A 27955-nucleotide genomic window follows, 5' to 3' on the forward strand; every position below is an offset into this window, starting at 1 on the left:
AGCGGCGCCGACAGCATGAAGAGCAGGCTCCACAATTGTAAGCACAAGCTGCCCGGCTCTCCCCCAAGCAAGAGCCAACCCACCCCCAGTCATTCCCCGTTTCTCACTCCCTGTCTCCTGATGCCACGCCACTATTGTCATTTAGTCACTCCTCTAGCTTTGTGTGACCACGCCCCCTCATGACACATTGTCACGCCCATTTTTGGTGGAGGCCATCAGTACCACCAAGAAAAAAATTCTACTTGCACCACTGCCTAGGGCCACTCCGTAGCGCTAGTCGTGCTAGATCTCTAATTCCCAAGAGGTTAATTACAATTTCCCCCAACAGGTATATATCAACAGTGTGAGAAACTATATATAAATCTGTCACTTAACAAGATAGTAATTTATTTTAATTATTTAGCTGTGCAGGATTAACGCTGCTTCTTATACAGGGAGTGCTGGTCCCTTATATATGTGCAAGGTGTAGAAAATAAGTGTCAGACACTAAAGAGTGTCTGTCACTTTAAGAAGCGCGGTCCTGCTCAGTAATTGAATGACCATAAATTTTTAGTAAAGAATATAAAGCATTTTATTAAAACAACATATCAAGATAAATGAAGCTTCCCCCCAATAGCAATTCATGAATTTATGTGCACAATACAACATACAGACAAGACAGACAACAATAAACATATACTAAAAGCTGGATTAGCTGGGATTGCCGTTTGATTCAGTCACTTATATTGTAGCAATGAATGAGGCTATGTGCAAATTTAGCTAGAGGCAATTAGGTGTTTCGTATAGTTACCAGTCCTGTACACTTGGTTCCATGGATGGTGCGCTGTTTTATGTGGTAAGTTAACCTCAGGTCAGTCTCTCCAAGATTTTACCAGAGATGTACTCCGGAATAGCTGTAATGGGGACCTTCTCCTGCTGGACCAGCCAGCTGGGTGATTAATTTGTAATCCACGTGTATTTGCGCTGAACAGGAACAGTGCAGGACCAGCGATGAATGGGCTCAAAAACGCGTTTCTCCGCCTGTCACTAGAATCGGCGGCTTCCTCAGTCTGAGGAAGCCGCCGATTCTAGTGACAGGTGAACAAAGGGGCACCGCTGGGACTGGATAAAGGTAAGTATCAAATACACATAGGATGTATCCTCCACCGGTGCTCCAATAGTGACCGGTACCATACACCCTATTTATGAGATGGTCATCACCTCTACTCCACCTCAGCAATAGTGTAGATCACATACCGTGAATGCATGTAGGTGAAATCTTTAGGGCCCTTTGAGAGGTGGATATACCAATAGCCATAAAACTCTGTGTATATATCCAAAATAGAGAAGAAAATATATATCGTGTAATACCATTTTTAATGAAGGATATACATATTACAAAGTCTAAAACATTGTATTGCTGTAGAAGTGGTCAAAATTACTGGATGAGATCGAGAACCAGATGAGGTTCTCAAACATCAGGAAGTTAGGCCGCAGGGGAAGTTAGGCTGTGGGAGGTCTAAGGTCGGCTGCAAGAAGGCTCAGTTAGGCTGTGGTTGGGCTCAGTTAGTCTGTGGGTAGAGATAGGCAGCAGGGGGTAGTCAAGCTTTGGGATCTTTAGGTGCTGTGAGGGTAAATGGGCTGCCAGGAAGGCTCAGCTAGACTGCAGGAAGACTTGGTTAGGTTGTGGGAGGGAGGTGGTGGTGGGGGGTTGCGAGGGAAAGCTGTTGGGATGTATCACTGATAATCTGACAAAATGGATGTTCTATCTGTACATGAATGTTGGGTACTTGTGTAGTTTTACGGCATGCTACTTCCGGGTGTACGCTCGCCACGAAATATGTCCAAAAAAGTAACTTAACTCCATACCAACATGGATAGTTCATACCTCCACTATCCATGTTGGCATGGAGTTAATTTGAAATAGCGTGGCGAGCGTAGCGAGCTACCGAGCCCGCAGCATGGGTGAGCGAAGCGAGCCCCGCAAGGGGACTCAGACGCATGGCGCCATGCTGGCGCCGTGAAACTAGACAAGTACCGAATGTTGTTGTACAGTAGGTTTTAGCACATGCTTCACTTGCCATGTTACCGTTCCCAATCACAGTTTACATGGTATGGTGGAAAAAAAATCATAAACAAAAATGATGTTGAACATACTGTATATTTTACATAGTATTTAAGGCTGAATGAGGACATGCATCCATTGAGGTCAACCTTGGATTAGAGTGTATGATCTATTTGCTACATCCATTTATATAAGATGTGTATTCTAATTTCATTTAAGACAGATTATGATTGTTATTTGTACCACTAGTTGTTTTTGCCCTGATGAGTTGAGGAAAAATAATAATGACCTTCGACTCCATATTTCTTATGTGATGTGATCTACTTAGACAGACAGGGAGCAGGCATCGTTCAAGGTGCTATCATGGCTCTTCCCCAGCTCAGCACAGCTCTCAGGTCACATGGTTTGGGTACAATATTAATATACCTTCTAACCTCTAGCTATGGCCACAAATAGTATGGGGGTGGTTTCACATATGGGAATATTCTGACTACCTTATTTAAAGCATTTACATATATGGCGGAACACATATTCAGCAGTTCTGGTAGCTTCTAACGTAATAGGTTCATGTTGCAATATATATTTAAAGACTATACACAGCAGCCCTTATATTGACAGGAACAGGTGATGAGGCTTGGATGGCAATGTCACTTTAAGTCCTTGAAGTTATTACTCAATGTTGCATATAAATTTCCATCAATTTAAAATCTTCATCTTGTGCCGAAATACAATAAAATTCCATATCAACAGCCCAATAGATGATTTTCCACCATTATTTTAAATGTATTTATTGTGTCTGAAAACACCTCCACTACAGGAAGAGAGTTCCACAATTTAGTTGCCCTGACTGTAATTTTTTTGACCTTCTAAGGGTAAAAAATCTTCTAAAGGTATGTCCACGAGGTTCCTTCCTCAAAGAAAAAGGGTGCCTGAAAGCTTCACATATTGGCCCCTGATAGATTTGTACATGTTAAGCATGTCTCCTCTTAAACATCTCTTTTCCAGCATAAACAATCCCAAATTGTCCATCTGTCTCCATAGCTTAATTTCTCCAACCTTTTTCTTATCTTTGTTGCTCATCTTCGGACTTTTCCCAGTTCTTTGATGTTTTTTTTGTATTGCGGGGCCCAGAATTGTACTCCATATTCTAGATGTGGTCTGACCAATGCTTTGTAAAGTGGCATAATTACATTTGAATCCCAAGCCTCCATGCCTCTTCTTATACAGGCTATTATCCTGTTGGCCTTATTTGTTGCTACATGATACTGATCACTACCTCCTAGTTTGTTGTCAATTTGGAATCCTAGATCCTTTTCCAGTTCTGATTTACCCAATAACACCCCGTTTAGATTATACCTAGCACACGAAGTTTATTTAGATTGCTTTGAAGCATGGAGAGAACCTTGATTGTTCTAATTACCCTGTCAGGTTTATGTAATCAGCAAATATGGAACCTTTACTGTGTTACTCCACCCCTATATCATGGTGTTATTCCACCCTATATCATTAATAAATATGTTAAATAAAAGACGCCCTAGCACCAAACCCTGTGGCACTCCTCTTTGAACTGGTATCCAACCCGATACTGCACCGTTCCCAACCACTCTCTGTTCTTTATTCAGCAGCCAGTTTCCTACCCATCTCCAAATTTTTACTCATAGTCCCAAATCCAACATTATATATGACAACCTCTTACGCGGCACAGTATCAAAAGCCTTAGCACAATCCAGGAAGACCACATCTACCACATTTCCATTGTCTACGTTGTTGTTGACTTCCTCATAAAAGCTTATTCTATTCATTTTGCAATGCGATTTTTAACAATCAAATGTTGGTTAATACTGCATATACTATACATCACTAAATGTTTTGGATACCATCCCTTACAATTCCCTCAAATTATTTACCCACTATTGATATTAAGCTCACAGGTCTATATTGCTGGGTCATCCCTTTTTCCTTTTTTTAATATTGGTACTACCTCTGCTATCCTCTAGTCTTTAGGCAACTTACCAGATGAAAAGTAGTTATTGAAAATGTAATACAGAGGGTTTGCTAATTCCTACCTTAATTCCATTAGAGCCCTGGGTGGACCCTTTACAGACCTGGGGATTTGTTTGTTTTTATTTTGCTGAGCCTCATTATTATATCTTTAGTATATTCAACAATAAGTTCTGATTGGCTTGTCCCATTTGTAGTACCTGTATACATGTCATCCTTTTGACTGGTCTGACCACTTGACCACGTTGACCATATCAATGTCAACCATATGGTGTTGAATTACTACATTGACTGTCGTTAAGGTCAAAAGAGTTTGCTGCAAAAAATTGTTGGTGCTTCGTCTGGTCTCTGCAGCCTTCCCTGGTGGTAGACTCAAGAAGAAGAAAGCAGATGCCACCAGACCATAGCTTTCGGACCCAGTGCAGGGAATTATGCTTGTGGATTTGCATAATTGACTTAAAGGACAATAATCAGCAAATGTATTTACCAATTTAATTCATTCATGTTTGTATCCATGCGACACGTCTTTATATGTCATTACAATACCCACATACTTTATGAAGCTCCCACTGTAAGAATTGTTCCTTAAAGTATTTCTGCAGCACCAGTCAGCATCACATGGGCTTCACCTTTTTTTAGTGTTATAATGACTGTCCCCCTATTCAATGTCACCCTATTGACCTGGCAGTGTAATTCATTCATTTATTTTAAACCGAGACTTATTATTTCATGAACAATTCCTTTGGACCCCAATGTGAACCCTACTGGTGCTACATGCAAAATAGTGTTGCTGACACATAGATGCTAACATGTGTTAACTGTCCTAATGGAAAGTCTAGATGAAGGAAACAAGATTACACTCACATAGACATAGACACACTGTAGTCACCAGTTTGGGAGGAGAGTTAGGCTGATATGACACTTACAGATTTACATAAAACACATAAATAACAAATTAGATATTCGGAATGAAGATAATTGACAGATTTATTTTTCTCTTGTTTTAAAACATATGGTGGACACGTCGGAAGGAACCAATTCTGGGGTTAGTGGCTCCCCAGTCGGTGTATCTCCGGAACTCCCCTGATCTCAGGTAGTACTGACGTCCCCGGTAGTTCGGCTCCTCATAGAACATCCAGTATCCATCTTGTACATTGGCAGAGTGGATGTCTTGGTAGCGGAACCTCTCATAGACGTTGGGACAGTCTTCTGTGAACTCCATCATCTGACCTCGGAAGTCTTCTTTCTCATAGATCCTGATTCTGAATGAGCCGTGGTGCTAGATAACAAAAATGTATCATCAAATTAAAATATGTTCCTACCATTGGAAAGCACAATACAGTAAGTTAACCATAAACTTCAGATGTAATCAATCTTTTATGCAAAGTACATGAATATTTATAATTACTGTACCTGTGGGCTCAGACGACAGGACTTAATAGAGTCATTGTACCCCAGCCACTGCTGGAAGTCGGGGTACTCTCCTCTGTGCAGGAAGTACTGGTGCCCCCTGTAGTTGGGCTGCTCATACAGGATCCAGTTTCCACTCTCCACCCGGATGGCGTTACAGCGTCTGAAGTATGAGGACATGTCCGGGCACTCGGAGTTACACTCATAGGAGCGGCCCTGGAAGTTCCTGTCCTCGTAGAAAATGATCTATGGGAAGAAATACAGTGGTGTCATTTAGTAATTTCTAAAGTCATTGTGTTAGCAGCAGATAATTCCAGAAATTCAACAGATATGCTGATGCTTATAAATATGTATTTTTTCTTAAATATTTTATGTTTAAACTTTATATGACAAAAACAAAACAATAAATAAACTCAAATAGAAATACAGTGCAATAATTAAAAAAAAATCTTACTGTGTCAGATAATCATATTAACCATTATCTTATACTTAATGACTTTTTTACTGCTATCCATGATCTGTCCAGAGAGAGGAGCCTATGCAGACCACTTTGGGGGCAAAACTGAATGGACACATGATGAGGCCTCACCGCCAACACATTCCCACTGCAAAGGTTTTTGGCACCCTAGGCGTATCTTCATTTTACTGCTCCAACCACCATCCACACACCAATACCCACTTTACAGAATCTCAGGTGGAGTTGGCATCTTATAAGTCCAACATCTGCCTTTTGCATTATGTTCAACATCTTATAGCTGCATTTGCTCAACGAGGTCTTCTAGTGGCTGTAACAGACTATCATGCCATTTCTGATGATTAGACTCAGGGGTGCCCCCAGATTCCTGATCTCCTAAGTAGCTGCATACAGCTGCCTAATGGTAGAACCAGCCCGGGATTCCAATAATTAATCCCTATATGTAGTTTCCACAGCTCTATGATTGCTGGGATTTATCACACCACCCTGCCTGCTACATTAGGAAATGGACAGGATGCCGGAACTGTAAAAGGTCTACCCCATAATCATCAACTTCCGGGAGAGAAAGCAAGTATGAATTAGATATATATTATGCTCAATTTTCTCTTTTTTTAAATCTCATCAATATCATCTCTCATAAAATTATGGTTATTTATATTTGTTAACATGTACAAAACGCAGATTCTCTTTCCTCTAGTCCTTATTTCGTACATGAAAGTTTGTTTTTATATTTGAATAAAAAAGTTTATATTAGACTCACCTTTCCCATGTTGTAGATTCAAATGTGTCCAAGCCCACAGTGTACTGGGGACAGGGGAATGGGAGACTTATATACAACCTGAGCTGAATGTGTTGTAAGCAAAGTGTTGAGCTGTTTTATCCTCTTTATGTAAAAGATGTCTCTGTGTGTGTGTCTGTGTGTGTGTGTGTGTGTGTCTGTATGTCTGTGTGACTATTGTTCATGTACGTTCCATGGCACATTCATTTTTCCCAGAGCATTGGTCAGAAAACAATACATCAGGTTTACAGTGTATGTGAGGCCTCCATTGTCAGGTTGTATGAACAGAGCGTCGGCATTATCTGTGGGACTGAGTGACCGTCACATGGACCATCTCTCATCATAACGTCATGGGTACAACCTGATCGTCTTCTTATAGTGAACATAAACTGAATGTCATTCCATGACCTTGTTTCAAAATAAAAAGTCTCCTATAAACTTCCAGTAACTATACAGCATTAGCCTTTATCTGTGTAGTGTAGGGTAGAGTATAACTCATTATTCTAATTTCCCACCCAAAACTATTCCCGTCACTTGATGTTAGCGATGTGCACCTCAACAAGTTGGCGGTGAATTTTAGCTGCTGATGAAATCTGACGCACCTCTGTTAGGCAACTGAATTAAATATTTATAATTCTCATGAATTGGAATTAATTTTGGACTTCAAAGCCTCACCAATAAAAATATAAAAAAGCTTAAATTATTTTTTTAGATTAATATACACAGCATTAAAAATTAACATAAAATTAAAAGTTATAAAATTAAGAATAATGTAAGAATTTTATCAGAATAATTTCACTTCATATTGGGGATTAAGAGTGCACCCCACCCGAGTTTCTTTTTCCTTTTTTCCCCCTTTTTTTCAAACGTATTATAACTCGGGGGTGCACAACTGACCATCACACATATAACGCAAGACCCCAGGGCCCAAGCTGGGGTGTGATGTGAATATAGAATCTATTCTGTTAACAATTGTCAGTTATGTCCCCAATTTATCCATATTCACACAAATCTTTCCTGACTACATAGTGCAGCTTCCCCAAAAACCCCTCTCTATTGGATCATGCTTCTGCCAGTCCCGCCATCCGACACCTGATGTTGTGACAGTATGCCTGATATGATGCGTAGTGTAATGGCCGTGAGGGGAAGCTGTGGTCTACCAGCTCTGGCGGGTGATATAATGAGACGTTTCTACTTACTGAACAACCCTTTTCTCTAGCTGTATTGATAATCAAAGGTTTTTCTGTGCACAGAGAGAAAGGGGCAAGTCACACATTAGGGGTTGATGTCATTAGTCATCAACCCAAGATAAGAGCCGATAAGAGCACCTGGAGTTAGAGCTGCTCAGTGAGGCCTTCTGGTGGCTGTATCATGCCATTGGCCATACTGAAATTTGCCTAGAAGAGCCAATGACCAGCTTATACCTTTCTAAAACATAAGTACATCACAAAATAACCACTGAGGCATCATATTATGAGAATTTTTTCTCCTTCCATGGGGCATAATGTGTAAGGGACGTATTGCATTTGTAGGGGCAAAGTTTACACAGGGGAGATGCCGGGAGATCCCCAGTAAGTAAGTGTACAAAAAGTAGATCCCGGGTTGCAAAAGTCCGGCCACCCCTGGTCTAGATAGATTCAATAGATCAACCAAAAGGTTGACAAGCAATATGTTGAAATATAGAAAGTGTCATAATGTCAACATGAAAAAGCTAGACATATGAAAAGGTCTGTCAGCACCGGGGCAATCTGTGTTCCCAGATGTGACCTTGGTGGGCCAATGGAGGGTGCTTGAAACAGGAAACGCAGAGGCTTGATAAATGTGGAAAACATATACTGTAATATGTGGTCGGTGAACAAAGGGGCACCACTAGGACTGGATAAAGGTAAGTATCAAATACACAAAGGATGTACCTTCCACTGCTGCACCAATAGTGAGTAGCACCATACACCCTATTTACGGGACAGTCATCACCTCTACTCCACCTCAGCAATAGGTCATCTACCATGAATGCATGTAGAGGTATTCTTTGGCGCCCTTTGAGAGGTGGATTTAACAACCACCATAAACTCTGTGTATATATATTCAAAATAGAGAAGAAAATATATATTTAATTATGGATATGCAGATGACAAAGTCTAAAACATAGATTAAACAACTGGATTGCTGTAGAAGGGAAAAAGGTTTTCAAACATCAGGAAGTTAGGCTGTTGGGGAAGTTAGACTGTGGCTGCACAAGGCTGGCAAGATAGGCTGCAGGAGGCTGCAAGAGGGCTCAGTAGAGTTAGTCTGTGGGGTAGAGTTAGGCTGCAGGGGGTAGTCAGGCTGTGGGACATTTAGGTGCTGTAGGGGGAGAAGGGCTGCAGGAGGGCTCAGGTAGGCAGAAGGGCTTGGTTAGGCTGTGGGAGGGAGGTAGGGGGGGGGGGGTGCGAGGGAAAGCTGTTGGGATGTACCACTGATAATCTGATAAAATGGATGTTCTATCTGTACATGAATGTTGTTGTACCGTAGGTTTCAGCACATGCTTCCCTTGCCATGTTACTGTTCCCAATCACAGTTTACGTGGATTGTAAAGTATGAAAAAAATTCAAAAATAAAAAATTTGTCTAACATACATATTTACATAGTGACATACTAGTATTTAAGGTTGAATAAATACGTGCGTCCATTGAGTTCGACCTTTGAGTTGAGTGTATGATCTTTTTTCTACATCTGTTTATATAAGATGTGTATTCTGATTTCATTTTATACAGATTATGATTGTTATTTGTACCCAATAGATGTTTGCCCAACCTTATGTCAAATGTATCTACTGTGTCCACCGACACCACCTCTCCATCTACCGACACCACCACTCCAGGAAGAGAGTTCTACAATTTAGTTGCAATAACCATAACAAGTTTTTCCTTCTAAGGGTACGGAATCTTCTTTCCTCTAATGCATGCCCACGTGTCCTAGGTTCCTTCCTCAAAGAAAAGAGGGTGCCTGACAGTTCCCTATATTGGCCCTGATATATTTGTACATGTTAAGCATGTCTTACCTTAAATGTCTCTGTTCTACTTTAAAGAATCCCAATTTGTCCAATCTATCCTCATAGCTTAATTTCTCCAACCCTTTTATTAGCTTTGTTGCTCTTCTTTGGAATTTTTCCAGTTCTTTGATGTCTTTTTGTATTGTGGGATCCAGAATTGTACTCCATATTCTAGATGTGGTCTGACCAATGCTTTGTAGAGTGGCACAATTACACTTGAATCCCTAGATTCCATGCCCCTTCTTATACAGGCTAGTATCCTGTTGGCCTTGTTTGCTGCTACATGACACTGAGCAATACATCCTAGTTTGTGGCCACTTTTGGACTCCTAGATCCTTTTCCAGTTCTGATTTACACAATTCCACCCGTTTAGATTACACCTAGCACACTTATTATGTCTCCCAAGATGCATAACATTGCATTTATCTTCTAGATTATTAAGATTACTATGAGGCATATAGAGAACCTTGATTGTTCTAATTACTTTGCTCAGTTTTGTATCATCAGCAAAGATGAAAATTTTACTGAGTAATTCCACCCCAATATCGTTAATGAATATATTAAATAAAAAGGGCCCTAGCACCGACCCCTGCTGCACTCCTCTTAGTTAATGGTATCCAACCCGATACTGCGCCGTTCACAACCACTCTCTGTTCTCTATTCTGCAGCCAGTTTCCTACCCATTTACAAATGTTTAACCCTAGTCCCAAATCCTCCATTTTATTTATCAACCTCTTATGTGGCAAAGTATCAAAAGCCTTAGCAAAATCCAGGAAGACCACGTCTACAGCGTTTCCACTGTCTAGGTTGTTGCTGACTTCCTCATAAAAGCTTATTAAATTAGTTTGGCACAAGTGATCTTTACAAACCCTAGTAGTTTAATACTGATTATACTATACATCTCTAAATGATTTTGGATACCATCCCTTAAAATTCCTTCAAATAACTTACCCACTATTGATGCTAAGCTAATGAGTCTATATTTGCTGGGTCGCCCCTGTTGGCTTTTATGAATGTTGGTACTACCTCTGCTATCCTCCAGTCTTTAGGCACCTTACCTGTTGAAAAGGAGTTATTGAAAATTTAGTACAGAGGGCTGGCTAATTCCTCCCTTAATTCCATTAGAACACTAGGATGGATCCCATCGGGTCCTGGGGATTGGATTTTGCGCTGAGTCTCATTTTTATTTCTTTAGTATATTCAATATTACATTCTAGTTGGCTTGTCCCATTTGTGGTACCTGTATATATGTCATCCATTTGACTGTGCTGACCACTCATGTCAATGTCAACCATATGGTGTTGAATTAGTACATTTGCTGTCCTTAAGGTCAGAAGAGAGTGTTGCAAAAAACGTTGGTGCTTCGTTTGGTCTCTGCAGCCTTCCCTGGTGGAAGACTCAAGGAGCAGAAAGCAGATGCCACCAGACCATAGCTTCCGGAGCCATTGCAGGAATTTACCAGGAGAACCTCTACATGTTCACAACACCTGCGGCTCCTCATCCTCTAACCGAGAATGGTCACCTGTCTTTCCTGCTTGTGGATTTGCATAATTGACTTAAAGGACAAGAATCAGTAAATGTATTTACCAATTTAATTTCACTGTATTTATTAATTCATGTTTGTATCCATGGGACACGTCTTTATATGTCATTACAATACTCACAAACTTTATGAAGCACCCACTGTAAGAATTGCTTCTTTAAAGTTTCTCTGCAGCACCAGTCAGTGCCATGAGGGGTTCCCCTTTTTTTAGTGTTAAATTGACTCTCTCCCTATTCAATGTCACCTTATCGACCCTGGCAGTGTCATTCATTCATTTTAAACCGAGACTAAATATTTCATGAACAATTCCTTTTTCTTATACAATCACAGACCCAATGTGAACCCTACTGGTGCTACATGCAAAATGGTATTGCTGACACATAGATGCTAACATGTGTTAACTGTCCTAATGGAAAGTCTAGATGAAGGAAACAAGATTACACACCCATAGATATAGACACACTGCACTCACTAGTTTGGGTGGAGAGTTAGGCTGACATGACACTTACAAATATAAATAAAACACATAAATAAGAAATGTGATATTCAGAATGAATATAATTGACAGTTTTATTTTTCTCTTGCTTTAATACAAATGGTGGACACGTCGGAAGGAACCAATCCTGGGGTTAGTGGCCCCCCAATCAGTGTATCTCCGGAACTCCCCTGATCTCAGGTAATACTGACGTCCCCGGTAGTTGGGCTCCTCATAGAACATCCAGTATCCGTCTTGTACATTGGCAGAGTGGATGTCTTGGTAGCGGAACCTCTCATAGACATTGGGACAGTCTTCTGTGAACTCCATCATCTGACCTCGGAATTCTTCTTTCTCATAGATCCTGATTCTGAATGAGCCATGGTGCTAGATAAAAAATATATCATGAAATTACAATATTTTCCTACCATTGGAAAGCACAATACAGTAAGTTAACCATAAACTTCAGGTGTAATTAATCTTTTATGCAAAGACCCAATTCAATTTCCAGTATTATATGGAGAAGTCTACATTTCAGGGAAAACAATCTGTTAATTGTACATGAATATTTATAATTACCTGTGGGCTCAGACGACAGGACTTAATGGAGTCATTGTAGCCCAGCCACTGCTGGAAGTCGGGGTACTCCCCTCTATGCAGGAAGTACTGGTGCCCCCTGTAGTTGGGGTGCTCATACAGGATCCAGTTTCCACTCTCCACACGGATGGAGTTACAGCGCCTGAAGTATGAGGACATGTCTGGGCACTCAGAGTTACACTCATAGGAGCGGCCCTGGAAGTTCCTGTCCTCGTAGAAGATGATCTATGGGAAGAAATACAGTGGTGTCATTTAATCATTTCTAAAGTCATTGTCTTAGCCGCAGATAATTCTGGATATTGTTGATGTTCATAAAGATCTATAAAATGTATTTTAAAACTTTAATATTGCAAAAAAAAAATCAAAACAAATACAGTGCAATTATTTATGAATACATCTTACTGTGTCAGATACTCATCTTACCCATTATCTTATACTTAATGACTTGGTTTTGTCTCCTATCCATGAGAAGTCCAGAGAGGAGCCCATGCAGACTATGGTGCGGGTGGGGCAAAACTTTAGCTTAGTGCTCTAACCACCACCCAAACTCTAATATCAACTCTCAAAGAATCTCATTTTAAAGTGTGGAGGTGGCATTTTAGAAGGTCAACACCTGCCATTTGCATTAAGTTCAACAAGTATGCCTCTCTCTACGTAATCCACTTGCTCCTTATGAAGCCGGATACTTACCTAACCGGGGAAACGCACTGAGCACCTTTACTGACCAGCTGAAGGGGTAATCCATCCCGAAGACCAACCCACTTCTCCCCATCATTAGCACACCACGCTAACTGAATCCTGAGAAAATGCTGAGTCTGTGGGATTTAGCCCAATCCCTAATTGGAAATCAGGGTGAGCTACAAACAAGGGATTCCTGAGCTCTTGAAATTATAGAGCACTGGGAAAAATTAGTCCATTTCATCAATACCATTGGATTACAAATTCCCTCTTTTAAAACATCTATGATGAGGAACAAGGATGGTAATATCTCTACACCCTTATTCAACTGTCTTATGACTTTTTAATTCAATTTACCACTAAAATCGATGGAGAGACTGAGCCCTATAATTAGTCATCTCTTTCATTTTAATTTCTGAGTTCTAATAAATTGTATTGTATTGCATTTATACATTATATCTTATTATCTGTGGTTTCATTAGCAAAAATCAATAATTGTTATACCGTCTCGAGCGTGTTCTTCAGCCAGCACTGGTACAACGAAAATCCTTACATTTCTGATGGTCGGACTCAGGCCTCCCCCCCCCCCGTAATAAAACCCCACCCCTCTTCTGGTGATTATCACACAATCCTGCCCGCTTCACTAGGAAACAGGCAAGATGTGAGAGAGCTGCCTACTCTTACGGAACTGTGTGAGACTGCCTCAAAAGTCATCAGCTTCCGGGTGGAAAGGTAAGTATGCACTAGATATACATAACACCCACATGTCTCTGTTAAGCTCTCAGAAATAATGAATAATGAAGGAATATCATCTCTCATCATTTTTTACTTTTTATTTACTTATTAAAATGCAGCAATTTTCAAAACATGGATTCTCTTTCCTCCACTCCTTACATAGGACATGAAAGTTTAAATATTTCAATAAAAAAGTTAATGAGTCTTACCTTTCCCATGTTGTAGTCAAATGTGTCCAAACCAACAGTGTACTGGGGACAGGGGAATGGGAGGCTTATATACAACCTGAGCTGAATGTGTTGTAAGCAAAGTGTTGAGCTGTTTTATAGTCTTTATGTAAAAGACGTATGTGTGTGTGTGTGAATGTGTGTGTCCGTGTGACTATTGTCTGTGTAGGTTCCATGACACATTCATTTTTCAGAAAGCATTGATCAGAAAACAATACACCAGGTTTTGCAGTGTATGTGAGGCCTCCATTGTCAGGTTGTATGAACAGAGCGTCGGCATTATCTGTGGGACTGAGTGACCGTCACATGGACCATCTCTCATCATAACGTCATGGGTACAACCTGATCTTCTTATATTAAGCATAAACTGAATGTCATTTAATGATCTTGTTCAATAATAAAATGTATCCTATAAACAACCAGTAAATATATAGCATTAGCCTTTAACTGTATAGAACAAGGTTGAGAATAAAGACATTTTCAGTATCACATGGACATCTCATCTTGTTGGTCAAGAAGAGAGCCAGTAGGTAGGTCTGATCAACCAGACCTTCAGATACCTAGATAGGCCCATCAATCCATTGGCCATTCTGGCATTTGATGTTCAACAGGCCATTACTGGTTTTCGGGGTCCATACAAACTGGTCCTAAGCTAAAGGAAATGCAAAGTACTGTGGTGGCTGCATTACAGACTGAGACCCAGGAGATAAAATAGTCAAGGATAATCCATTCACATATCAGACTGCCAGATCAACATAATTGAGGAGAGCCACTTGAGAGTCGAAAAGTACCAGCCAATTGGCTTCCAACTGCCATGCTATAGGCTGGGATTAAAAATGACAGGAGCTGATTGGCTGGTGGTCTAACTGCCATGCTCTAGACTGGGTTTAAAAAAATGACAGTTGGGAATTGATTGGATGGTGGTTTATAATTTTGTGTTTCTGCAAGGCTTAGTACATCTTGCCCATTTTGCCAAAAGAGACGGCATCAATATTTGGAATGACGACATGTACAAAATACTTCACAGTATTCCTTGCTAACCCAAACTCTAATCCATAACTCTAACCTCTAATCCACACCCTAATCCATAAGGAAGATTCAGGTGAAATGTGAGGAAGAATTTTTTCACAGAAAGAGTAGTAGATAAGTGAAATAGCCTACCATCAGAGGTGGTAGATGCAAATACAGTAGTACAATTTAAACATGCTTGGGATAAGCATATTGATATCCTTACAAAAAAATAAGGATCAAATATGGTTTGAGGTAACATGTTTAAAAAAAGGGGCAGACTAGATGGGCCAAGTGGTTCTTATCTGCCGTCAAATTCTATGTTTCTATGTTTCTATGTTTCGATGTTTCTATAACTCTAACCTGTAATCTACACACTTACTCATATATATATATATATATATATATATATATATATATATATATATAACTTTAACCTCTAATCCACACCCTAACTCTAATCAATAACTCTAACCTCTAATCCACACCCTAACTCTAACCTCTAATCCATACTCTAACTCGAATCCATAACTCAAACCTCAAATCAACACCCTAACTCTAATCTATAACTCTAACCTCTAATCCACACCCTAACTCTAATCCATAACTCTAACCTCTAATCCTCACCCTAACTCTTTTTCTAAATTTATGCTTAATCGCAACCCTAATGCCAATTTTTCAGAGGTCGACATGTATGATGTGGAAATTTTAAGCTTGTCAATATCATGGAGGTTTTTCTGGTTTGATTGCTCTCTTGCGTGTGATGTTTACCGCATGCACATAAATTGCTCCTCTTCCTATGTCGTAGGTGACCGAGTAGGCTTGGATGGCCTTTTGCTGCTCCTCCATCCTCTGCAGCATATAGAGGGTGGAGTTCCAGCGCGTCACCACCTCTTGTTTGAGGTGATGGCAGGGCAGGTTGAGGAGTTTTTGCTGCCGCTCCAGCCTTCGGCAGGCAGTGGCAGAATGGCAAAAGTGTCCCGCAACTTTACGGGCACCGCAAGCATCTCCTGCACACCACTGTCACTTTTAAGAAAATACTGCACCACCAACTTTATTGTGTGGGCAAAACATGGCATGTGCTGGAAATTGCCCATATGTAATGACCGCACCATGTTACTGACATTGTCTGACACCATCAATCCTCAGGAGAGTCTAAGGGGGGTAAGCCACTGGGAGATGATTTCCCTCAGTTTCTGCCTCTTCCTGAAACCGGTGATACACAGCGTAGCCTGCCTTTGAAGGAGCTGATGTGCAGGAGATGCTGCTGCTGCTGTGGAAGGCGATGCATCTACACAGTTGGCTGTCACAGTCATATAGTCCTTAGTTTGCCCTGATCCACTTGTCCAGATGTCCATGGTTAAGTGGACAGTGGGTACAACTGGGGACACTTTTTCGGATGTCTCTTTACACCCTGGGTATCGCCTGCCTAGTGAAGTAGAATTTATATGCAATTTGGTACCAGGGTCTCAATACATCAGTCAATCGTCTAAATTCCACTCCACTGATGGCAGACACCAGACGCATGTCTAACAATAACATAGCAAGGTGATTTCCGCTTTGGCATAGGAAGACTTCCCCTCTGGGATTTATTTATTCATTAACAGTTTCTTATATAGCGCATACATATTCCGCAGCGCTTTACAGAGAATAGGTACTTGTTTCCTATCTGGGCGCCCAGGTTTTCTACGTACGGCACCGTAATGAAATCGGATCGCATCGCATCGTACACATACACGATATTGAACGATGCGATGCGATGCGATGCGATCCGATTCGATTTCCCATAGGAAACAATGTGAAATGGCTCAATTTAGCCAAATTATCATAGGAACAATAGTAAATGGGCCAAAAACACCCCTGAACATTGAAATGTCCCCCCAAAAGTAGTTGACGCCACCCCGCCATCAACGTGAACCCGAAGCGTGGCGAGCGCAGCGAGCCCGCGAGGGGCGGCGGTACGCATCCTCCGACCTTTTCATGCCCTACTATCCACTAGGGCGTGGTGTGAGAATAGAATAGTGTGGCGAGCGCAGCGAGCCACCGAGCCCGAAGCGTGGCGAGCGCAGCGAGCCCCGCGAGGGGACGCGGATACCTTCACAGTTATACGCGTCCCCTCGCGGGCTTCCCAGGTGTCCATGGCGACGCGGACACCTGGGAAGCCCGCAAAGGGACGCGTTTACCTGTGAAGGTATCCGCGTCCCCTCGCGGGGCTCGCTGCGCTCGCCACGCTTCGGGCTCGGTGGCTCGCTGCGCTCGCCACACTATTCTATTCTCACTCCACGCCCTAGTGGATAGTAGGGCATGAAAAGGTCGGAGGACGCGTACCGCCGCCCCTCGCGGGCTCGCTGCGCTCGCCACGCTTCGGGTTCACGTTGATGGCGGGGTGGCGTCAACTACTTTTGGGGGGACATTTCAATGTTCAGGGGTGTTTTTGGACCATTTACTATTGTTCCTATGATAATTTGGCTAAATTGAGCCATTTAACATTGTTTCCTATGGAAAATCGAATCGGATCGCATCGCATCGCATCGCATCGTTCAATATCGTGTATGTGTACGATGCGATGCGATCAGATTTCTCTACGGAGAATAGCATGGTGCGCAATTAACTTAGCGGGCGCCCAGATAGGAAACAAGTACCGAACATTCACATCGGTACCTGCCCCAGAGGAGCTTACAATCTAAATCCCCTACACTATGTACACACACAGACATTCTAGGGTTAATATTGTTGTAAGCCAATTGGCCAATTGACCGACCAATGGATTTTTGGATTGTGGGAGGAAACCGGAGTACATGGAGGAACCCACACAAGCATAGGGAGAATATACAAACTCCACACAGTTAGAGCCATGGTGGGAATCAAACCCATGATCACAGTGCTGTGAGGCAGTAATGCTAACCATTACACCATCCGTACTGCCCCAGTACTGGAATGATAAACAACTCCAGACAGCCACATCAGCAGTGGCAGCAGTAGACATAGCACTGCTGGATCCTCCATAGGAATCTCGGATAGAAGAGGAGTCAGTCATGCCGGTGACATGGGCTGCAGGACTACCTCTGATCTGGATGGAGGAGGAAATTGACGAGGAGTGACTTGCTGGTGTGGTTTCCAGGTACTTGGATACAGCAGGACCAAGGGATTTAGGTGTCCCTGGACTGCTGATGGTCCTAGCCCCAGTTTCTGAACTTAACAGTGACATATGAACGAACTTCATGTGACGTATAAGTGAGGATGTCCCTAGGTGGCCAACGGCCTTACCCCTGCTTATTGCAGCATTACATAAGCTACATATGGGGAAACAACTGTTGTCCGGATCTGGATAAAAATAATTCCAGACCAATTTTTTGGTCTTCTGTCCAGGCATGGTGACTCATTTAAGCAAACCACTATATTTAAACTACATCACCATCAGCAGCATCATCCTTGTCAACCCCCTCCTCAGTGCCAGCTACATCAATATCCTCCTCCAGGTGTACAACATTGACAACTTCAATCTGAAAATCAGGGTCCAAAGGTTAACAGACAATAGGTTGACAGGGTGAATAGGTAGACAGCCAGAATGTCAACATGGTCAAAAGGTCGACATTAAAAAGGTCAACGTGCAAAGCTGTTGGGATGTACCACTGATAATCTGATAAAATGGATGTTCTATCTGTACATGAATGTTGTTGTACCGTAGGTTTTAGCACATGCTTCACTTGCCATGCTACCGTTCCCAATCACAATTTACATGGATGGTAAAGTATGAAAAAAAAACCCGCAAAAATAAAAATTTGTCTAACATACATAGGCCCTTATTCTGATTGACGCGTACTTTTCCGCATACTTTCGGATCGCGTCTTTACGGCGTCTGCGCATGCGTGGAGAACGCTACGCGCATGTGCCACGCCTTGACTCCGTACCTGTTCGGGCAAATCCCGTACAAAACTGGTCCCCGCAATCATTCGGGAAATATGGGCGTATTATGGGCGTCATGCGGAATGACACATGGGCGTAGTTTCAAAGTGGGCAAAACGGGGCGGAAACATGGGCGGACACGGGGGAGTACACTTATGTTGGGGGGCGTACATTCGGATAGCACTCCGAATGCACGCGAACAAAAAGGGAAGAAATGTGCGGTGTCCAAAAGGCCACTATTGCTTTGCGGACACCACTCGTTCCTGCGGGAGGCGAACGGACCGCCTAATGACTACAAGCATTAACACCTGAACCCAATAAAATCGACTCCTTTACTCATTAATCACTAATAGGACGCTTGTCAGTGCTTTAATTGAAACCATTGCTGCTTCAAGGAAACCTTACTAATCACCCACATATGCTGTACTTCTGACACACTTTAAACCTGCTAACAATGGACATGACTGAATATTAATACTAGCAATACACATGTGTATGCGACATGTACTAATTAAACCACACAATTGTTGTAAAGTAAAGCAATTTATTTATATAAATTTCACAGTCAATGCCACTGTGATGCAATGACAAAAAAATAAAAATACCAAAAAAAACAAACCATGGCAGGAATGTACCAAAATAAATTATAATACAAAACAAATATAATTGCACACAGATGGACTCCAGCACCTCCTATGTGCCACTGCACATGCGGCCAGTGGGAAATGAGGAGGCTGCTGGCCCTTCTACAGCAGGCCAACCTGCACCTGACCATTCTACAGCAGGGCAACCTACACCTGGCCCTTCTGCAGCAGGCCAACCTGCAGCTGGCTCATATGCACCATCAGCAGAATCATTTGGAACACAACCGGGGACTTAGCAACATCACATCAAGTGCAGCTGACAGTAATGGCAGGCAAAAGAGGGCAACAGGGGAACCAAAAAGGACATTGGAAGCAAGGGCTCATCTGGTTACCCTCAGCACGTGATTGGACACAAGAAGCTGACACACACAGTACAATGGAAGATTTGGGATGAGATAACGGTGGAGATTAATGCAGCCACAAGTTCATTTTCGACCACGTTTGGCCTTGGTAGGCTCCTTGGCCTGTGCAGCAGCTCTTTGGCCACGGACAGATGCTGGGGCAGGTGGAGCAGATGCTGGTGAGGGGTTGGCTGGTCTACCCCTCCTGCCAGCAGGGAGTGTTGCTGGTGGTAATGCACCAGAAACGGATGACATTAGGACCCTGTTGCTGTTAACCAGCTCCACCATAAGCTCATTATGGTGGAGGAGGAGATCATTTTGGCGGGTGGCTTGCTCGGCCAGCACCTGAGCACTTGCAGCCATGGCCTGATGCGCCTCAGCCATGGCCTGCAGGCTCCCAGCGATGGCCTGCTGGGTGCTGACCAAGCTCGCCATGATCTCCTCGGTCCTATGCATCCGTTCTGATGCCAACTCTCCCTGCTGGTTTATGTCCCCAAGCATCTGGGCCAACCTGGCCAAATCGGCTTGGGCCGATGGCTGCTGCTGCACAGGCCTACCACTGGGGCCAGGTGGCACGGACTCCTCCCCCTCCTGACCAGAGTCGTCACCAAGCAGTGGGGTGTCTGTGGAAAATGATAAACACAATTAGGACACATTCTAAGATAATTACTTGCACAAGCTTATGGCATGACCAATATTTACCTTCCAGAAAAGACGCAAACACTTCAGCTGGGGCCTCGCTATCCATCGTGCTCACCCCCCTGACCTCCTCAACTGATATACAGCTCTCGGCCATCAACTCCAGGGGGGTGAGCTCTAGCCCTGATGGCATGGGCCCGGCCCCAGATGTCTGGCTGTGTTCCCACCGCTTGGTCATCTTCCTCTTCAGGTTGGTTTTGAAGTCCTGCCACCTGCAATGTAAGTTGACATATTAATACATGTCACTCCAGATGTTTGCTGTTGCAGCCATTGCTCTGTGCTACATATTACGACATGTGCTTAATGTCCAAAAGATAACATTACATGCAACTATGATATCAACCGTTACAATACACATTCACAATCACCATACTCTAACTCTCAACTAAATAACATGGCAATAATGTCTGTGTATCGTAACAACCTCACGGGCCATTTGCAAAATCCATCTAAGCATGAATTCAATCATTACTTGTCTATTACTGGGCACATGTATCACAAAACAACTTGCCTCTTCTTCACATGGTCCGTCTCACGAACTTGTGGCGCTACTTCATTAATCTCTGCCGTTATCTGTTCCCAAATCTTCCATCTGCGTGTGTGTGTCAGCTTCTCCGATGGACACTCAATCCAATCACGTGCTCGGGGAACCAGGATGGCAAGCTCCTGTGCTTCATATGCCTTATTTCTTGTAGTTGGTTCCTCTGTTGCCCTCGCTCTCCCCTTGCCACGTCCATGGCCACGCCCCCTGGCACGTGTCGCTGCACTTGAAGTGCTGGCCATGGTACTATCTTGTGAAGTCCCCGGTTGTGTTCCAAAAGATTCTGCTGATGGTGCATATGAGCCAGCTGCAGGTTGCCCTGCTGCAGAAGGGCCAGGTGTAGGTTGCCCTGCTGTAGAATGGTCAGGTGCAGGTTGCCCTGCTGTAGAAGGGCCAGCAGCCTCCTCATTACCCACTGGCTGCATGTGCAGTGGCACATAGGTGGTGCTGGAGTCCATCTGGTCAAATAGTTGCTGCAGGTCTGGGTCCACCTCTGGTTGTGATCCAGACATGTTAGCAACAACATTGTCACCTTCTAATACACCTTTATATACTGTTTGTGTATCCTGTTTGGCGGACATCAGCGGCAGCTGCGTTCCGTGCACGAGCGTACGTCGCTGTTTTTTCGCGCCGCATACGGTGGCGGAAATTCCATTGTGTAAAACCTGGCGAAACTTCGACATGAAATACTGGTCACCAATTCTAACATTGCATAGAATCTTCTGCTACACCTGTGACTATCGCACAATACACATGCTATTTGCTAGCATGACATGACATTTGGTTCATGACTACTGTGGTATTGTGGCGTTTGATTGCAAGCTAAAAGTAGCCCAATCCCTTAGAAAATCCAGCCCACAAGTCATGCAATACTCATCACTACTGTTATAGACCACACATGTGACAGGCCTATAAATAGTGAATTGCTGCTAGAATCATTTGTCTCCAGATCTGGACTTGTCAGGGTCTAAGGTAAGCTCTTCCATGGTCCTTGTAGATATGTTATCCATTAACAATGTAAGTGTATGAATGTATGCACCATTGCCTCACTGACTACAGATTGTTGGGCCAGCAAAGTCTTTGTAGCATTATTGCAACATGTCACATGTTCACTATTTCACTCACAGGTCTGAAACCTGTGTGTGTTCATCTATTGCAGGACAACATGTCCCAGCAATAGCTGGAATGTCTCATAGTACATGATGTCGGCAACAAATGCAGACACCTTTGATACTCAAGTAGTGTTTAGTAGTTCGATGTTGTAAGCATCTGTGTGTTTAGGACGGTGTGTATTGAGTTCATATTATTGTTACATCATTATAGAGTCAAATGGATCTTCGGGATTTTACGGGGCGGCCATCTATTGTACGTATTGAAGCCTACAAATCTATTTGTAGTGGGATATGGCCATTATGTGCATAGGTGCATCAGTATTTATGTTCATTTCTTTATAGGTTGCTGAAGCAATGCTGCGGGACATGGAAAGGAGGCTAAGGGCACTTGCGGCTCTCCCCACTCGTCGCCCAAGGAGGCCAGGACGTGCTAGAATCTATCGCACACGGGTGACTCTGTTTGCTATGCCCGATGATGAGGTACTTACTAGGTACCGGTTACCGCCACATGTAATTCTGGATCTGCTCTCGTTAATTGAGAGTGATCTGGAACCTCTACACGGGATCACGACAGCAATTCCGCCTCACACACAGCTGCTGGCGGTGTTGCATTTCTGCGCCTCAGGATCATTCCAACAAGTAGTGGCAGTACTTGCTGGAATATCTCAGCCGGCCTTCTGCCGAATCCTGAGGCGTGTGACGTCGGCCATGTTCAGGCGCAAGGGGCACTTCATGGCCATGACATTTGCCACCGAGACCCTGCGCAGAAGCCAGCAGGCCTTCCATCAAATTGCTGGCTTCCCTAATGTGATAGGGGCTGTGGATGGCACCCATGTACCATTTGTGCCTCCATCTCGAAGTGAGAAGATATATAGGAACCGCAAATTGTTCCACTCACTGAACGTGATGGTGGTATGTGGCCCATCCATGGAGATTCTCGCCTTCAACTCGAAGTTTCCCGGAAGTGCCCATGACTCTCATGTCATCCGACAAACCGGGATATGGCAAAGACTACAAGAGCTGGAAGGCCGTGATGCGTGGGTTCTGGGTGACTCCGGTTACCCATGTACGCCCTGGCTACTTACGCCGTACAGCTACCCAGCACCGGGCCCACAGGAGGCATTCAATGTGGCGCATGTTGCCACCAGGCAAGTGGTGGAGCGCTCAATTGGCCTTTTAAAGGGTCGATTTAGAGTGCTCCACCGCACTGGTGGTGACTTACAGTATGCGCCTCAAATGGTGTCGAGGATCGTGGGCCTGTGTATATTTTTCCACAACATTGCTGTGCGGCGTGAGATACCCTTCGATGAGTGGGAGGTACCATCTGAGCCGCAAGATCCGCCCATGCGCCCATCCCGCGCCCCTGAATGCCGGAGGGGATACCAGCTGCGGGACTCTGTGGCGCAAAGATACTTCAGGTACATTTTATCTAGTTGACCAGAACACACCAATTGTTGTAAAAATCACCCCTTCAAATAAGTACAGTGTGGTAGTTGTCAGTGTTACAAAACGACAATTAGCCAGCCTGCCCTCCTAATGGCAAAGAAATAGTAGATATTTATCATATGTGCTTAGTTTGGGGGGAAGTACAATATAGGTGCTCATTATTATACCTTGTACAAGGGATCTTATGTGTTTGTTATATCTTCATTATTGTAGTTGATACTATCCCTGATGACTGGTGAGTACATTGATTTATTCTCTAATGTGTTGGGGATTTTTTCCTGTGTTGATGTATGATTTGTTTGCAGATATATATATATATATATATATATATGATATTTTAATTTATTAACATGTTTAAACATTTCGAGGAGCAGGCAGGCAGGCAGGCAGGCACCCAGGCAGGCAGGCAGGCAGGCACCCAGGCAGGCAGGCAGGCAGGCAGCCAGCCAGCCAGGCAGCCAGGCAGGCAGCGCTGGTGTATAATGCTGGACTCAGGATACCTGCAAGTATGTGTATGTGTCTTTTAAACATAAATGTACGCATACACATAGATGCATAGAGTAAGTAATGCTAAGTACAGCTATGCGTTGCTAAGCTATAGCACGTGTTGCTTGGCGGAGCGAGGCGTCATTGGATTTGCTAAGTGCATACACACTGTGTTTTATATATATCAGATTTGTTCATTAACATACATCAGCACTACTGTTTTGAAGGCATGCGAATTTGTCACCATTTGTGTTGGCGCAGAGACGCTGTTCATGTAAAGATGAACAATAAAGTTATTAACACAAATAACTGTGATAAACCAATGCCACCACCTGATTGGTTGATTGATGCCATTGTTAACATGGCGGAGACACGAAGGGCAGACCCGTTTTCTCCTGCGGAGCTGAGGGTTCTGGTCTCCGTCATGGAGACAAGGCTGGGCCGTGCGGGGCCCTTTATCAGCAATAGACATAAGCGCCGGGCCTATGCTGCGGCAGGCCGCAGGATTTACGCCCGCATTAGGGTGCGGAGGACCATCGGGCAGCTCGAGAGGCGGTGGTCGGACCTCCGCAGGCGCCAGCCCCAGCTGTTACAGCAAATTAGGGGCAAAATAGCTGAGTGTGAGTATTTTAGCTATGAAATTTCGCACTTACAACATAGCATATAGAAACAATAAAATGTGTCTCATGATAAGTGGGTGTCCATGGGTTTAAAAGTCCATAGACTGTTATGTGTGCTTCTTCCTGGTTAACATGCAGTCATGTGGCTTTTATATGTAATGACATAGCATTGATGATTCTGATGCATACAATGTGCCAGATCTAATATGTGTTACACATTGATAAATGCCAGGGTTGTAATGTTTGAACAAATTACTAACAATCACATAATAATTTAAATGTCACATTTTGGAGTCCATTAACAGTAAGGAGCTACTTTCCAGCATCGTTTGCCATCATTATCACCCTTCCATGTATGTCTTGTTATGGATTAATACATGTGCCCCAATGACCCGACATTGACCATGATTTTTTTTTCTAACACACAGCACGAGCCCGAGCCCGACAGGCACGTGAAGAGGCCGAGGCAGCCCTGGCCGAGGAGGAGGGCCAAGAGCCTGAGGAGGAGGTGGCGGCAAGGGTGGAGGAGGAGCAAGTGGAGGAGGAGGAGGAAATGGTGGAGGAGCAAGTGGAGGAGATGGTGGAGGAGGTGGAGGAGATGGTGGAGGAGGTGGTGGAGGAGGAGGAGGTGCCTGAGGAGGTGGTGGTGGAGGAGGTGGAAGAGGAGTTGGTGGCAGAGGAGGAGGTGTTGGTGGCGGAGGAGGAGGTGGAGGAGGTGGTGGTGGTGGAGGAGGTGGTTGTGGCGGAGGAGGTGGACGAGGTGGTGGTGGTGGAGGAGGTGGTTGTGGCGGAGGAGGTGGACGAGGTGATGGTGGCGGAGGAGCTGGCGGAGGAGGGGGCTGAGGAGGCCACGGTTGCCCCAGAGGTGTCCGAATCCGAGGGGGAGGAGGCGTGTCAGGCCCCGGAGTCCCATCAGATCGGTATGTTTACATAATGCATCATTCATGAAGTAGTTGTACTGGTATTTGTTATGTAGCACTGGTGATTAAAACTTTTGGTACAATCCTATTAATACAGACCCCAAAGTGGGTAGCTACAGATACAGGTACGGGTTAGATGGGGTGTCCAAGGCATCCCTTTCATCCAGGACACCTCTGAATTACACAGGTTTGTGGGATGGCTTGGAGCTCCATTTTGACTGCCACATAACCGTTGTAGCTAAACAGGATCCTGGAGTAAAGGGATGAGTGGATCATTTGTGGATTAAATTCACCTGCTGCAAGCGTTGATTATGACCCATCAAATAGTGGAATCTATATTGTTGGTGAATGTTATTTATAAACTATAGGATGTATGCTATAAATGGAGTATGGCCCGGCCTACCTTGGAATGGAGTCACAAGTTGCCAGTGTCCCAGGAGCCTCCTCTACCTAAACACCCCCTGTAGTTCAGATTGTTTTTTTGCCCTCACAGAATTGTAGGTTGGTTTAGAGTGAATTATGATTTTGAGGATGTGTACTGTGCATTCCTGACATTTGCATAACTCCCATGCCACGAACCATCACTGAACTTAGACTGAGGAGATTGTGACAAGTTCTTATTGACGGAGGCCATGACATGCTTGTCATTGGTTAGTCATGGGTGGGTTGTGACTGAGAAGAAACACTATGACTGTTATGTCTTCTGCAGAGTAAAGGGTAGAGGGAAAAAAACACAGTATGTAGTAAATAAGTTTGTATGTATGTAGATATGTATGTGTCATATCTATTTATCTATGTGTGTCTCTATCTCTCTACATAGATATATATATATATATACACATGTCACCTAGCATTTGTGCAATTTATGTCGCAGTATGTGAAATGTATGCATGAATATCATGACTAATTTTTGCCCCTTTGACATGCCCACAGATGACACCACACCGGCAGATGAGGGGGTTCGTGGGGCCCTCCTGCGGGCAGAGCACCATTTGCGGCTATTACTAGCCGATCTGCAGGACCTGCGAGATCTACTTATCTAATGTATTATTTTATATTTTTTTATTTAAATGTTAATTTTGGATTCTAATAAATGGTTTATGCAAGTTCACAGTTGTTGGTTTTATTTGCACATTAAACAGTATATGTGTAGATTGTTTAGAATCTTTTACACAGGGTCTAATACAAACCATTGCACTTAAATTGCTGTAAGGGTTAATGTGTGCAATGCATGTGTTAGGCATGCTTGTAAGGATATATTGGCATCTAATTGATTCCAATTCCAAATAAGCAGTTTTTTATGAGGATAGGTAATTGAATAAGTGGGTCATGTGATGTATTGCAGAAGATACATAATAGTGGGTTGTTTGGCGTAAATACTCCGCTTACGGGCGGTAGCACCGCTTGGCTCCCGTTCGGATGCGGTATTCCCGAGCATACTCTGTAATACTCTGTAATACCGTGCAGAATCGGAGTGTTTCTCCCGCACACGCATGGTTTGTATGTCGTCCGTAAACACGCCCTGTTCTTAAAGAGTGAGTCCGTCCGAATGCGGAGGACCCGTGGGCGTTTCTACGGACGATGGCCGCACGCGGCAGAACACCGTGGCGTGCGGACCGCTCCGTAAGAATGCGGGAATATCCGCACCGATCAGAATAAGGGCCCTATTTACATAGTTCGACCTTTGTGTAGAGTGTATGATTTTTTTTCTACATCTGTTTATATAAGATGTGTATTCTGATTTCATTTTATACAGATTATGATTGTTATTTGTACCCCTGGATGGTTTTACCCAATAGATGTTTGCTCAACCTTATGTTAAATGTATCTACTGTGTCCGCCGACACCACCTCTCCATCTACCGACACCACCACTCCAGGAAGAGAGTTCCACAACTTAGTTGCAATGACCATAAAAAGTTTTGCCTTCTAAGGGTACGGAATCTTCTTTCCTCTAATGCATGCCCACGAGTCCTAGGTTCCTTCTTCAAAGAAAAGAGGGTGCCTGACAGTTCCCTATATTGTCCCTGATATATCTGTACATGTTAAGCATGTCTCCCCTTAAATGTCTCTTTTCTACTTTAAAGAATCCCAATTTGTCCAATCTCTCCTCATAGTTTAATTTCTCCAACCCCTTTATTAGCTTTGTTGCTCTTCTTTGGACTTTTTCCAGTTCTTTGATGTCTTTTTGTATTGTGGGATCCAGAATTGTACTCCATATTCTAGATGTGGTCTGACC

The 27955-nt window shown here is 43.4% G+C and overlaps 2 protein-coding genes across 4 annotated transcripts; both read right to left on the reverse strand.

The window, feature by feature from the left end:
* Positions 1 to 5048: 5048 nt before the first annotated feature.
* Positions 5049 to 6699, reverse strand: LOC146019602 (gamma-crystallin-3-like). 2 transcript variants are annotated; one of them, XM_083152106.1, is made up of 3 exons: positions 6691 to 6699; positions 5459 to 5701; positions 5049 to 5324 (listed from the first exon to the last, which is right to left on the reverse strand). In XM_083152106.1, the coding sequence occupies exons 1-3, from the start codon at positions 6697 to 6699 to the stop codon at positions 5049 to 5051; spliced, it is 528 nt and encodes a 175-aa protein (XP_083008232.1). The 2 variants fall into 2 exon arrangements, with proteins under 2 accessions (XP_083008232.1, XP_083008231.1); XM_083152105.1 differs by having other exon boundaries at positions 5459 to 5703; positions 6681 to 6699.
* Positions 6700 to 11868: 5169 nt separating this feature from the next.
* Positions 11869 to 13985, reverse strand: LOC146019603 (gamma-crystallin-3-like). 2 transcript variants are annotated; one of them, XM_083152108.1, is made up of 3 exons: positions 13977 to 13985; positions 12337 to 12579; positions 11869 to 12144 (listed from the first exon to the last, which is right to left on the reverse strand). In XM_083152108.1, the coding sequence occupies exons 1-3, from the start codon at positions 13983 to 13985 to the stop codon at positions 11869 to 11871; spliced, it is 528 nt and encodes a 175-aa protein (XP_083008234.1). The 2 variants fall into 2 exon arrangements, with proteins under 2 accessions (XP_083008234.1, XP_083008233.1); XM_083152107.1 differs by having other exon boundaries at positions 12319 to 12579.
* Positions 13986 to 27955: the final 13970 nt, after the last annotated feature.

The sequence above is a fragment of the Crinia signifera genome, chromosome 7 (assembly GCF_055691185.1).
Source record: "Crinia signifera chromosome 7, ASM5569118v1, whole genome shotgun sequence".
In the NCBI taxonomy this organism is placed as follows: Eukaryota; Metazoa; Chordata; class Amphibia; order Anura; family Myobatrachidae; genus Crinia; species Crinia signifera.

What these genes read in the sequence shown, in the direction of transcription:
- LOC146019603 (XM_083152107.1), bottom strand. An exon ending in AGGTAATTATAAATATTCAT is followed by an intron (nt 12,145 to 12,318) that starts GTACAATTAACA and finishes TTTTTTATCTAG; the next exon opens with CACCATGGCTCATTCAGAAT.
- LOC146019602 (XM_083152105.1), bottom strand. An exon ending in CCTGTCGTCTGAGCCCACAG is followed by an intron (nt 5,325 to 5,458) that starts GTACAGTAATTA and finishes TTTGTTATCTAG; the next exon opens with CACCACGGCTCATTCAGAAT.